General features: G+C 46.4%; 1 protein-coding gene across 4 annotated transcripts in view; it reads right to left on the minus strand.

The window, feature by feature from the left end:
- Positions 1 to 10,171: 10,171 nt before the first annotated feature.
- LOC119169685 (uncharacterized) overlaps positions 10,172 to 13,894 on the minus strand; it is a 64,443-nt gene continuing 60,720 nt past the window's right edge. For all 4 annotated transcript variants that reach the window (XM_075886991.1, XM_075886990.1, XM_075886992.1 and 1 more), the window contains one exon: positions 10,172 to 10,576. In XM_075886991.1, the coding sequence (XP_075743106.1) occupies positions 10,385 to 10,576 (192 nt within the window). In that variant the 3' untranslated portion in view covers positions 10,172 to 10,384. The remainder of the gene's footprint in view (positions 10,577 to 13,894) is intronic.

The following is a 13,894-nucleotide window of genomic DNA, read 5'->3' on the forward strand; positions in this document are numbered from 1 at the left end:
GACTTCTATAGGGCTTGTTGGGCACTGCAATATTCCTTTACAGCCCACTTTTGTTATCTGTATAAGCATAAAAGTCCCTTTCCCTCAAGTTTTCGCTGAAAACCACAAATTGCTAGTTGCCCGTCTCATGGCCCCTTTAAAAACGGTTTTGCGGCCAGGTTAGCTTGTTAGTAGGGAGTTTTAGAAAAACGTTTGCAGGCGCTGCGGTGTTGCAGTCATAGCGGGCGCCATATGAGCTTTAGCATGGCGTTCGCTTCCCCGAGGGAAAAGTCTAGAGACTTTCGGCCCGACCGCAAACCCAAATGCACGGAAGCTACACACAGCACTTCGCGGGCCGCGATCGCCGCATGCTATTTCCGATTTTCTGCCTGCGGGCCTAGAACGCGAACGGCGACTTGTGTTACGACGCATGCGCAGTGGCAGCGACCACAACGCAAGGGCTCGCGGTGCGCTATTCTAAAACTCTCTAATTCTGGTTGATGATAACGCAGAACCCTAAGGACATTTTTAGGGATTCAAACATTTTTTCTTAGATAAATATCGTCACAAAATCGGGACTCTTTGGATTTACTTTTAAATGTATACCCACAAAAATTGTTCCATATAAACCGCTAAAGTGCTCTGCATGTGCGCCTTATTTATCCTTGCGTCCAGCACGTTTGTGTAGCGGCTATTGTGCTCTGCTGCTGACCCAAATGCCATGAGTTCGATCCTAGTCATGGCGGCCGCATTTCTATGTAGGCGAAGTGCTGTGAACTGTGCGATGCCATGCTCGATCGTTAAAAAACATCGGATGGTCGAAATCTCTGAAGCCCTGCATACGGCATCTCTGACAATCTTATGTCACTTCTTTGGGCCGTTATAGGTATCACTATTAGTAGTACTTTACCCGTTGCCTCTAAAGGCGCACCGTTACCGGTATATGTACCTCCAACTTCGCCCCCCAAAATTAGGCAGCTTTTCCAATACCAACTATGGGCCAAAACGGCATGTACTTTGCTCCTAAGTTGTAATCGAATGTACTCACCTTCGGCCGGCTGAATGCTTAACCGATCTGCGGCGCTTGTCCTTGACAGCACTTCGTCGACCTTTATCATCACCACGAAGGTCGACAGGTTGGCGGTCCGGGGCCAAGCGTCCTCCACTTGTCGACGGATACAACCGGGAAGGTAGCCCGTTGTCGCTCGTGCAAAGAGCCCACACGAGCAATGCACTGAAGCCAGCTAGCAGTGCGATAGCCACGACGAGACGACACAAAGGACCAGCTCGACGTATGAATCTCAGGCGGCGAGGCAGCATTGATACTTCACACGGTCGACAAGATGCTGTCAGTATTGGACAAAAAGAGATGCCGTGAAAGGTTGACGGCTATGCAATGTTGGAGTAATACCCCTGTCACACGGCCACCACTAAACTCCGTTGAACACCGTCAACGTAAATCTCCCCTAGGTGGTTCGACGGAGAAGGAGTTGTGGCAGTGCCACACGGCAATGAAAAGGTTGTAACAGTTGGCGCGAGGGGGCTCAGCTGGTGCTGTTTGATTTTCGGAAAAGTATTCTAATTTCATCTTTATTGATTTTTTGTGAATTCTCGTTTTGAAGTTTTTACAAAAAAAAAACACTATTATGGAGGTAAGAGGCTAACAAATCATAAAACTATTTTCAAATAAAAACGAATTCGCTAAATGTAGCGATGCTGCTAGTGACGCTGGCCACATTGTGCTTTTAGTTGTTTTGTTGCCTGTGTTCATGTCTGTGTACGAAAGTTCTTGTGCTTCTTAGCCTCGTGAGCGCACATTTTGTGTTCTTCAGCCATGAGTGACACAGCGATGACCACAACCACACGCATGGACGAAATATTTTTCAATGGCGCCGGTCGGCCCGACTCGCGAGGCACCACGTGCGAGGCACGGAGTGTACAGCATCGGTGTTGAGAGTAAATGAACTCTGGCGGGCGTAAATATATGTAAACAAACACGCGTTGTGCATGAGTACTACAACGAAAGAACGTTTAAGATTGCCAAAATGTATTATTCTTTTACTGCGGCCACTTAGTGCTCGAAATTTTTCTCTGACCTCTAGACTGCTGGGGACGAGAGTACCTCGTTTCGCTGCGAAGGGAGATTGTTCAACGTCCTTTGCGAAACGCTCCGTTTACCTTCGTTTGGGTAAGGGTGGCCATGTGACACGGACCACATCTTCGTTGTCGTAAGGACGAGGGAGTTAAACGGTCTTCGCGGGTGCCCGCGTGACAGGGGTATAAGGTAGCATTTGCGAATTGCGTCAGGAGTGCACCTGGTGGGCTGTTTGGTACATGGCAACAGGAGAACAAACAGCGCTGGACACGAGGTGGAAAAAAATGCATACAAGGGCGCTGAGCCACTGATTAAGATGCCTTGGAGATTGGGTGCGTTGGTTCATTATGGAATGAACAGTACAGCTATGGTCATCTTATCATCTTGTGTGTAGTTCCTTTGCGTTCAAATTCATTCCTGTATCAACCACTGGTATATATATATATATGCAGACACTATGCGCAGAAGGACAACAAAAACACAGTGTCTGCGCCGAGAAAGGCCATAAGTCATCATTGTAGTGCTGTGCCATAAAAAGAACTTGGAGGGCAAGGAGAAAAAAACTGTGAAGAAAAGCACAGGAAGCACTTCGTCAAATGCTGAAATGATGAAGTATACGAAATTCCTTCCATGTGTGGGCGTTATTGTTACATCGGCAAAACCAGCCAGGTGGTGCTTCAATGAATGGTTACGAGAGCACGCACACTCGCTCGACGTATCTGCGCCTGGTCACTTAATTAGCTCAGCACTGTAAAGCATGTGCCTAACAGCTCATTCCCGGAGGGCGCACCTTTTTGGGAACGTACACAGAGCAAGAAATGCGGGAGATTAGTGGATATATATAGTCATGCACATGGAAATGTTTGGGCCAGTTTGCCGCATCTGCATAACGGTTTATTCTGTTACCCGTGAAAAACGCGACAGGCTCTTTTACCGACGCATTTGACACCATGACTTCTTTTCTTTCTGCGCAGGCATTGTGTTTTGGTTCATCTGCGCAAAGCTTCTGCTTATAGTGCATATCTCAGCAACGAACCAATGGATGTTACTTTAGTGCCCTTGTCAGCCGTTCTTCCACTGCCCCGTGTCCAGCGCTGTTTGTTCCCGTCTTAATCGAATTTCGGCGTATAATACCATCAATTTTTATGGTTACTTATATATTTATCATATTTTCAGGGTCACGAAACATTAGAGAGAGAAATGTTGCAAAAAAAAGCTGAAAAAAGAAACGTGGTTGAATCCTCTTTTTAGGAATCGGCATAACACGAAAGTGAAAGGTGTCCTCGTAGAGTTAGTTGAGCATGCATTGCGCATTGCCGCAAGGGCGAAGGATCGAATGCTGCAGTAACAAATTGCAATGTCACGCGAAGAACGGCAAGCAGCTCGTAACTTGCAGCGCACACCTGAAGCAGAAAGCGCACACGAAATGAGCACAGACAGGACGGGCGCGGGCGAACAACTGTCACAGGTCGACACTTGTAGCGCACTGCTTAAACTGAAAGAAAGATGCACGAAACGAACGCACAGGTATACACAGGACGAGCGCGAACAACTGTCACAGTTGTGAGCCGCGTGCTCCCTTTCTATAATTGCGGCCGCGGCAGCGAGCGAAATGACGTTCACGCCCCCTTTAATAATACTTTAACTTCTAAGCAATCTTACGGTGGAAGCACAGGAGGTACAAAGTGCCCTAAATATTTTACAGAGTGTCCAAGGTAGTGTTGATAATGCGCATAGGGACGGCTTTGTGCTCTCCCATAGTAGAGTACCTATAGTACTCTAAATCGTTAACCACTTTTTCTGAACACATCCCGAGATAAACGTGTAAGCCAGTGAGCCACAACGCTAGATAACATATGTACGCACTTTGACCAAATCATGTGGAGTCGTGCGCGCACAGCGACGCGCGGGGTGGCGCGGCATGATGACCTTTTAAAACGCGCGCGCCCAACGCGCACCCGTCGTGCCATCTCGCGGTGAAGGACGAAAGCGCGCTGAAGTTGCCGAGCTCTGAGGACCGCCAGCGATACATGTTGGTGTGTATAAATGCCTCACCGTTAACATTTTGAAGAAGAGCGGCTTCCGATGGCTTAGCTATTAGCATCGCGCGAGGTCGCTGGTTCGACGCACCGCTGTAGAGCTTGCCCTCGTTTTTTTTTTTTTTGTAATCTGCTAGTAAATATTTTCAACGTCATATCCGTGACGGAAGTATGTCCCGGAACCGTGATGGATTCCGGCATAAAGCACTTTCGTGTTAAAAAACGAAGTCAGTGCAATTCGACTTTCTTTGCGCGAAAAAAATCAGGCATACGCTAGACAAAGCAATGAAAGGAAGAAGGATGGTACGTCAATTTGAGCCCACGTGAGCACCAATATAGCCATATGCGGGCTGCGCACAGGGTGGTAATAAGGCCCCCCCCCCCCTCTGAATTCATCTAAAGGAGACGCCACATCAACCCCATATCCTTACTCAGTCAAACCTTTCCTGTGATTGTGTAATGTGCAGAAGTATGCAATTTTTTATGCAATGACAGCCGATTGCCTCTGATGTGCCCCATTTCAAGAACAACTTACTTCCTACCTGTACCACCGAGAGCCGCTGACCAAAGACAAGCGTTGTGAAAAGCGTGCCATTGCTTTACTTTGATTTTTCAATCCATTGAATAGCCTGTTTTCTCTCGTGCTTTGGCGGATGCTGCGGTGAAGCCTTGACCCCCCCCCCCCCCACACACACACACACTGTAACACAACCCTGCGCACGTCGTCTCGGAATACATGTGTTTTCGTTCAAGCTCCGGGATATCTGGAACCACACTCGATCGGCAGAAGCGAGTGCACAGCAATGTTTGAAATGACGCAAAGTGTGGAAACGCTGAATAATGAATCAGCATGAAAGGGACCGACAGAACGACCGCCTATAGCGCATTTGTATGTCGGTGTGCTGTAAATAACACTTAGGACAAATAATAATAATAATAATAATAATAATAACTTTATTGGGACGTCAGTTGCTCTCAGCACAGGCCTAATAAAGCACTTTCGAGCTTGCATGTACCCTACATGAATATTCCCTCTTTCTTTCCCCTTTCCCTTATCCCCTGTGTAAGTAGCAGGCTAGAGCGAACTAGCTCAGGCCGACCTCTCTGCCTTCTAATAAATTCTCACTCTCTCTCTCTCCTTCATTTTCTCCTTAACATATGGTTGAATGTGCAATACGTTTTCGCTTGTGTCTTGGGAAGGCTATTTCCTCGCTTTCTCAAATACCTCTGTAGTTTCATGCAGCCGATATTTTGACGGAAGCCCGTCCGGTCGGGAAATAACATTATGAAATGTAAGAGAGGAACACCGATCAAAAAAGAAAGGCAAATAATTTGCGGCTCCACTGACGGGAACCTTATTCACAACTTTCCGAACAATATTCGGTACGGAGAGCCGTGACGAATTTGTCACTGATCCCACTAATGGGGAGCAATCGCTGGGCGGATTCCGGCCAACGTATCGGCTACCCGAAACGCACCACGAAAGCAGCGGATAATTTAAAGTAGGCTCTTTTAGAGCGCCAGCCAACGCGGGTTGTGGACCAAAGACTGAGTCATGCATAGCGATGAGTTCATAACACAAACAAGATATGTTTTCAATAAAGGTAGTACATGAAACACACAAACATGCGCACTCAGCAGGTATCCGTTACAAAACACAATAGAGGTGATATAAAGAACGCGCGTCGCCATTGGAAGTCGGCGACGCGTGCTAAATTGAGGCAACGACCTCGGACCCTCAAATGGTATTTTTAATCTAGTCCTCGACAGTGTTTTCAGTTGATGACGTAATTCATCTGCTTTATTTATATTTATCTAATAATTACTAATCAAACACTATACAAACAACACCTCCTGTGATTTCCTTAACTTTGTAGTATGTCGAATTCCCACAGGTATTTCCGTAATTTGTGCATTATTATTTACAGTAGTCCAATATAAGTAAGGGGCATTCAATGAAAGGTTTGAATTCATAGGCAGCCCCAAGTGATGAACAGTAGTAAAAGAAGGGTTCTGCCACCATAATGCGTTTGCAGATTTTGTGTGGAGAATAAAAAGAACAGCCTATACTTACGTCTTGTTTTCACAGTTCGCTTAATGGATCCAATTTTCGGGATTTTCACACACTCTGAAGCGGCCGCGTGTTCCACGCTTCCCATAGCGAGACGTGGACACGTGGTGGTCCTTAGATTCCGACCATGATGATTCTTGACCATGAAATGCACCCACTGTTGTGGACGTGGGCCAAGAATCGAGTAACGGTGCACGGAATGGCATGAAAAGATCTCTATGCACATGAACTAAGACAGTGAAAGGGCGTTAGGTGAAAGTTGACATCAGATTGCACATAGCAGAAAAAGTATAGTGACCCTAGAGGACTTGTGTGTCTGAGAGTGACTTTCACACTGGCTGCGTTGCTAAACTTGTGATAATCTGGGAGCCATCTTTTTTTTTTTCTCAGTAGATGGTACCCCGAAGGTGGTAATACCAAGCCTGCATCTGCCACCCGTATCAAGCCCGTACGCGAGACGTGGAGAACGGGATCTATATATGACCAACGAGGACTCGTCGCCAGAGCCCGAATGGCGATTGCGGTTAGAGGATTCCTGGAAGGAGGGACCCTCCCACGACCTGAGCTCGGGAGCACTGTTTCGTTACATTTATCATCAGTCGGTGGGCTTATTATTGCCTTTCAACCTCCGAAAGTTTTCAGCACTTAACGTGGTTTCGCACTGCCTGGTTTTTCTTTGCCTCCGTGATCGGCTCATATTTGATACTTCGATGATTTCATGTCACGGCATCATCACATTATACGTCACCTTACGTGACGTCATGCCGACGTAAGCAAAGCGTAACGTTGGATCACGTGACTTTTTGTATCGTTTGTGTTGACCGTGCCACCGGCGGTCTTTTCACTCGTATGATGAGGCACCTGAGGCTCTTGTTTCACATGCCTCATCAAACTACAGCTAACCCCTAATGTAAACCAGAACCATCAATTCTTACCTGTTAGCAGTGATTAGACCAGATTACAGCCTTGCATATGCGGCACACTCCCACTGGCGAAAAACAGGATAGTTCTAAAAAAAGGAAAATTCTTGACTTTCGTTAGCTTATGCTCGTTAAAATGATAGACGCAAAGAAAGAAAATTTTAATATTAATCGATAGCTTGGATAGCTTCGTTATAAAAGAAATGAGGCAAGTGTCAGCTGTTTCATAATGATGATAGTTTTCTTTTCACGACGGCGCTCAAGTTACCGACCACATAAACAGTTTCGCAGTAAACTGCGAAACTGTTTATGTGGTCGGTAACTTGGATGACGCTTTAACTTCGCCTCCAAAAGTAAAACGCTAGAACGCTATCTAGCCCTAAGCGCGTTTCCATCAACGATACAGTTTCATACAATATAGTATGAAACTCTATGCCTTCAACTATATAGGCAGCCAACAGTGGACCAGAGGGCACGACGAAGCTCTTTGGGCCGCCGCAGCATTGTTGGTACCACCAGGGATACTAAGAAAATGGAACTCTCGCTGAACACAGTGACGCGCTGAAGTGTCAGGGCCCTTTTGAATACATTTTCAAAGAACGCTTCCTGGGCGCCTACTTAATCAGCCGTGACCCCCTTGCTCACAACTAAAGAAGAAAGTGATATGCACGCGCAAGTTTGGTTTTGCTGCGTCTACTCTCTAGGCTACGCACTGGAAGACTCGGTTTTGCTGCGCCTACTCGCTAGGCTGTGTGTTCTGCCGCTACCATCAGATCACTTACACTGCATTGCCGGGTGCCTATAGGCACCGTCCGCTGACCAAAGGAAGCTGCGTTGCTAGCACTAGCCCATCCTAAGTTCGCTGACGTTTACCTCTAGGGGCACGCAGAAAACAGACGCGCGCACGCGTCCCCCTGTATCCCTGCTGAAATCCGCCCACTCACGCGGGCAGGGAGACGCCGTTATCGCGTTCCATTTTGACTGACCGCATTAATGCGTTTTTTCTACGCTAGGCATTGCACTCTGGCGCTGCAGTCACACTGGAAAAACTCTACTGCACGGTACTTATGCAGTAAGGAAAGAGACGTTTGTGCGCGTAACAGTGACTGTTTCAAACTATGCTTGTACCACGGCCCTTGGATTTTTTATACAGTGCCCGTGCTAGTACAGTTGCTAAGTGCCCACTGCGCCGTAGTTTTTCCTCTTGCTAACAGGCGAACTACCCACCACAGGGTGCCACGAGCACATTCGCAAGTGAAAAACCACCCCTCATTGCTTAATTCACTTATTTCGACGTCAGCTGGTGCGACTCTAGGATTCTGACATGCAATATCACATGTGCAAATGAGACTCCTTGCTTGCTTGTACCTTGAATTACGGCTCCTATCCACCATGGATCAGGACATCAGTGGTTAATTTAAAGCAAAATCTTAATTTCAATAAAAAGGGTTGACGAAGAAATTGATCGCCACAGGAATAAAAAAATCAAGAATGACCGGACTACTTATAAAGGAAAGGAGAATACATCAAATGGCTGGCTTTTTTTGTTAAATACAACATTATTGAGAAATAACAGACAGTCATACCAATGAAAATATAGGGGAGGTTATTAGAAGTAATTGTAATTGTGAACTTCGAAAACAAAAGTGGATGAAAAGATAACTGCATGGTTGTCTGTTAGATTTTATTCATATTGTGTCGAACAAAGAAAACAAACCATTATATTAACACTTCTTTCCTTCATTCATAGCCATGGTTTCGTTCTGGCAGGCTTGGTGCCTTAAGGTAGTATACGAGGGACTATTCGTCAGCTGCGAGCTCGTTATAAGTTCACGTGCTACGTGATGGCTGACAGACAGAAGAAGAGTGTTCCACACACACACCGTCATGACGACTGGTGGCGCTGACTGACACTCCCACGTTTAATGCACATATATACACCATAAAGTGAATGGGGGGATGCCACCGTGTTGGTAGAGCATTGAATGCGTTATTCGAAGGTCGCAGATTCGGTCTCTGCCCACCGCGAGTTATCTTTTCATCCACTTTTCTTTCTTCACAATTACACTATAGACAATTACTTGTAATAGCCCCTATACTGCTCTTGACATGATTATCTGTTAGATCTCAATAATACTGGACTACATATAACAATACAATTACCTTTTGGCCAAATAACTAATGAAACGAATTCTGAAGCACAAAAATTTCATTGGAAATAATGTTAACATGTAATTCTAACAAGAAATTCGCATATGGCTAGACGGTCGTTTCTGCAGCTGAAACCCAGAGAAGACACCCCAAAGGCGTCCTTTCACTACACGACATTCACATTTTTTTTTTTTTCAAATCAGCTTCAAGGAATGACGTGGCTTTGTGATAGAACGCTTTCTTGCACACAAACTGCCTGGGTTCGATTCTCACTGCGGACCCAATAGTTTATCTGCATCTTTCTAGATTTTCCGGTCATGGGCTAACAGTTTTTCGCTCACAAACAACGACGCCAACGCCGACTCTGGAATTTCTACGAAAGGAGCTAATTAACGCTATTGCGTTAAAACAAAAAGAAAAAAAACCTTTCATTATGACGTCTCGAAGAGCATTGTTCATCCCCGCTGACCAATTCCATGATATCGATGAGTCCTCGTTCAGTGATTTCGCATCGACAGCAATGACACTGCGCTTCCCACTATAATTCTGCTGAGTTCGAGGTCAAGAGATCAAAATTCATTACGTATTTCACAGCAAAATGCGAAAGCCACTCGTGTGCACTTGTTGTGGTTTGAACGTACGCTGCCGAGTCGCTGCTGATGTTACAGAATAGCGTAGAATTATCAGATGCCCAGATGACCCCACTTACCTTTCACTTTGGCAAACAAACGTCCAATGGTTCCATTCGGGTTAATAACATTACCGGAACAAGGTCTTAGTTTCAGGACATATTCTTCGAAATAATCTTCCGTATTTATACCCGTTATGACCGAGAAGTTCAAATGAAAAAAAAAAGTCTGGAGTGTCTCATTCTATGGTGCTTCTCAAAACCAGCTCATGAATTCGATACATGGAAGCCCATTGATTTAATTATTTAATGCTGCTTAGGTTATTCAACATTGATATAATTCCATGTCTTGGCCCGCGAAAAAAAGATGAAAGGGTGCGCCGAGGCTCGCCTCAGATGGTTCGCAATGAAGTGGGACGATTTAAATGGTTGCAGGAGCGGCTAATGACCGCGCCTCGAAAACGTGACGACGACGATGAAGATGAAAATGGGCCACGTCGATCATCTGATGGAGTTGAGCGAGTATCGCGACCGGTTGCCTTCTTCGTCCTCCGGCCGCTGGTCGCGCAGCAGGATGCAGACGAGTGACGTGAATGCGGTGAAGACGATCGCGGTCGACGTGAGGATGACCAGCATGTCCTTCAGCTCGATAGCCGCGGCCGCCTGGCACGTCCCGTTCACCGCCAAGTGGTCCTACAAAAGAACAATAAAAAGATACGCCTCAATTATTGACAGTCTTGGTTAAGGAGTTTTGTATATTGTAAACGATACGAAATAGGGTGAATCAACCAAGGACAGTTTATCTAATCCTCAAGGTCTTGTCCTGGTCAACTTGATGCTTTCAGCCATTACGCGAGGTTTTGCTGCTCAGCTACCAGAAAGTTCGGGTACATATGACACAAACTGGGGGAAAAAATAGTTCCACGCTTGCCGTCATGGGTATCAGCGGCGATGGCCAACACTCCCAGCTTTACGTACGCAGAAATATTTAATTAAACAAAGGACGACCACCACGATAGTTCATTTGCTAGAGCATTGGTCTTGTTAACTGAAGGTTGTAGATTCCGTCCCTATCCCGACGCCGAGTTGCCCTTTACTGGCCCACGTTAATTTCTTTACATTATTTTAATTACTGCACTACAGTTAAATATTACGAATATTTGTAATATACCTCCGTATACATTCCTTGCATTCTTCAAATGTTGGTTTCACTGAGTTGTCTCCAAAAATGGGAAGACAAGTTTTCATCTGCGTAGGGGATTGAGACCATAATCAAACCAACAGGCTTTCGTGATCGCGATGTTTTCGATGCCCTGCTGGTACAAAGAAGGAGCATAGAACTTTTACTTTCCCCTCGCTGTTGCACGCTTTAGAAATGACGACAAGCACTGTATGAACGTGCTTTCTATACAGTCCCTTTACAGCTTCACTGGACGTGGGCAGCCACCCTATGCACAATTGATCACGCTTCAAAATAAACCTATATTGGGACGCCAAGAACAGAGCAGTAAGTCTTGCTAGAGTATCGAGAGTAGAGATGCAAAATTTTTCGGAAATTTCGAGGAATCGGAAAACGTGTTTTGTGTTCACAATTTTTTCTAAAAATTTTTTGGGGGAAATGGAAAACAACAAATCATATTTACCATACAGTTTATTGTCATATGGTAATAGCTTATTTCCAAGCGTCAGGAGCAATAACTTTCATTGTGTAAATTGCAGAAATGAAACGCTTTCTCTTTTTTCCCGAATGAATACGGCGTTTAACAGGTCGAATGCAGGCCGGAAGCATCACCGCGAACTCATTTAGCTCTCTGCGAATGGGCGCGGCTTCCTATAATTGTTACGGCAGTTACAATAAAGAAACCGATAATGTCTATCTCGTCGTGGCTTTGACTATGAAAACATTGATAAAAATGGTATAAAGATGACGTTCAAACACTTAAAACGTAGCTGCTGTTGCAGTGCTTAAAGACGGTGAGTCCCCGTTTCCCGCCAAAGTTCTCCCTGAGCCTGAAGTGCATCCACACGTCGGCACTTGGCCCAACCATTGCAGAATATTCTTGCACACGGCTTTATAAGCGGGCTTTCGCCACAGGTCGCAGAGGTGTATACACGAGGGAAAGTCAAGACTGAACAATAACTGGTACGAAAAGATCAGAAACCACCCCACATGGCCACACTCGAACGACGAAGTTACGCTATAGACTCAAGCTGTAGGCTGACGTGGAGCTGATATCATGCGATTTCGATGGCGAATGGTCAGCCGTCGTTTGGTGTTTTGCTATCACGTGCAACGTTCTGGTTTCGCGTTCAACGCTGGGTGTTGCCTAAGCTTTATTTCTGTGCGTTTTACCCCATGGAAATATTGGTCAATTTTTCACACTGCGTCGAAAAACGGAAAGAAAACCTGTTTTTTGGAGAATTTTCCCATTTTTTTTGTTCACACTTCGCATCTGTAGTTGACAGTCTACTTTGCTTAAAGCAGTGGTCGGCAACCTATTCAGGTAGGGGGGGGGGGGGGGTGAGAAGGGCTTTGCAGGCTAACGAGAAAAATTCGGCAAGCTGACAATAATATACAAACGGCCAAAGCTTTGGCTAAATTTTGGCTAAGTTTTCGCCAAGTCTGGAAAGAGGGCACAATGCCAAATAGAAGCGATGTCTAACTCCATTTGAGGTCCACGATGTCATCTCGGCTTTTCAGTAGGTAGCGACAAGAGGAAATGTGAATTGGGGCGTAATGATGTCCGACAGAGGGATCGCATAATACTGGCTCGCGGGCCGCGGGTTGCTGACCTCTGGATGAGAGCATGCACAAGCAACCAGTATATAACCAACAGTGTTATCCACATTGCTGATGCTTTAAGCACGTCAGGGGATTAACGCCAGTGGTGTCATGTTACGGCGCTGACCGAGTCCCACGATGCTGGAGTAGCCAGGGTGTGGCTTCGGGTATTCAACCCTCCACCCCAATTTGTTAAATGTCATACCTTTGCGTGTACGCGCGCAGAAGCGCATGAACTTGAAAATCTGACCCTTGTTACGAAGGCGCGACGCCAACACGGTCTCAAAGGTGCCACTGCTCCGAACTCCACCGGGAAGGTCACCAGCCGTTTGGTAGCGTAGGTTTCTCAGCTCGCGACTGCTTCTGCGCAGAGCTGATAGACGAGCGGACGAGACGACGGTGAGTTGAGGCAAAGTTTATGTACAGCATAGAAATAGAGGCGTTACATATTCGGCACTGGGGCCGACAGCTTGGGGACTCGAAGAGCCAAGATGTCTTCTCTGACGCGTACGTCGGCTTCTCTCTGACTCATAGGTCAACTGCTGGCGACGCGCCGCCTGGCGTTTTTTATAGGCACCGGGAGGACCTTTTTCGTCACCAACATCCAACCAGAAGCGCCGCTGCCGTGTTGTCAGAATCCTCCAATGGGAACCCGCCACTGGGCTGTGTCATGATCATCAAATCCGGAGCCGCTGCGCGTGGTTGCACCCAAGGACGAGTGACGTTGCCACGCATTGCGTAAGAGTCGCCTGATTGGAAGGCGCTGATTGCTTCATCGAGCTCGTGGGCTGAGGGGGCTCACTGTGCGTTGCGTAAGACAGACCGGTGCCGCCGCTTGATGACGTCGTTGAGCTGATCGCGTCAGGCGGGCTCGATTCCTGGCCTTGAGATAGATTGCTTTTGCAGAGGCATTGACGTTTGGTGAGGCGTAACACCCTGTACGCTACGCCGGCTTCGCTTGAGAAAGATTTCTTGCTCGTCTACTCAGAAAAAATCAACGGTCTGGCTCTTTGAAAAGCTATGATAGAATGTGACACTCTCCGTAAGAGCGCCCCCCCTCCCCGAGTACTCCGGTATCGAATGAATGTTCTAATGATACTTGTTTGGGTTTTACGCCCTAATACCACGATACGAGACACACCGCGCACCAGAGAAATCCGAAAATTTCGACCACCGGGTTTTCTTTAACGTGCAGGTATACATCTAAGCACACGGTAACCTGTACAGAA

The sequence above is a fragment of the Rhipicephalus microplus genome, chromosome 2, assembly GCF_043290135.1.
Source record: "Rhipicephalus microplus isolate Deutch F79 chromosome 2, USDA_Rmic, whole genome shotgun sequence".
In the NCBI taxonomy this organism is placed as follows: Eukaryota; Metazoa; Arthropoda; class Arachnida; order Ixodida; family Ixodidae; genus Rhipicephalus; species Rhipicephalus microplus.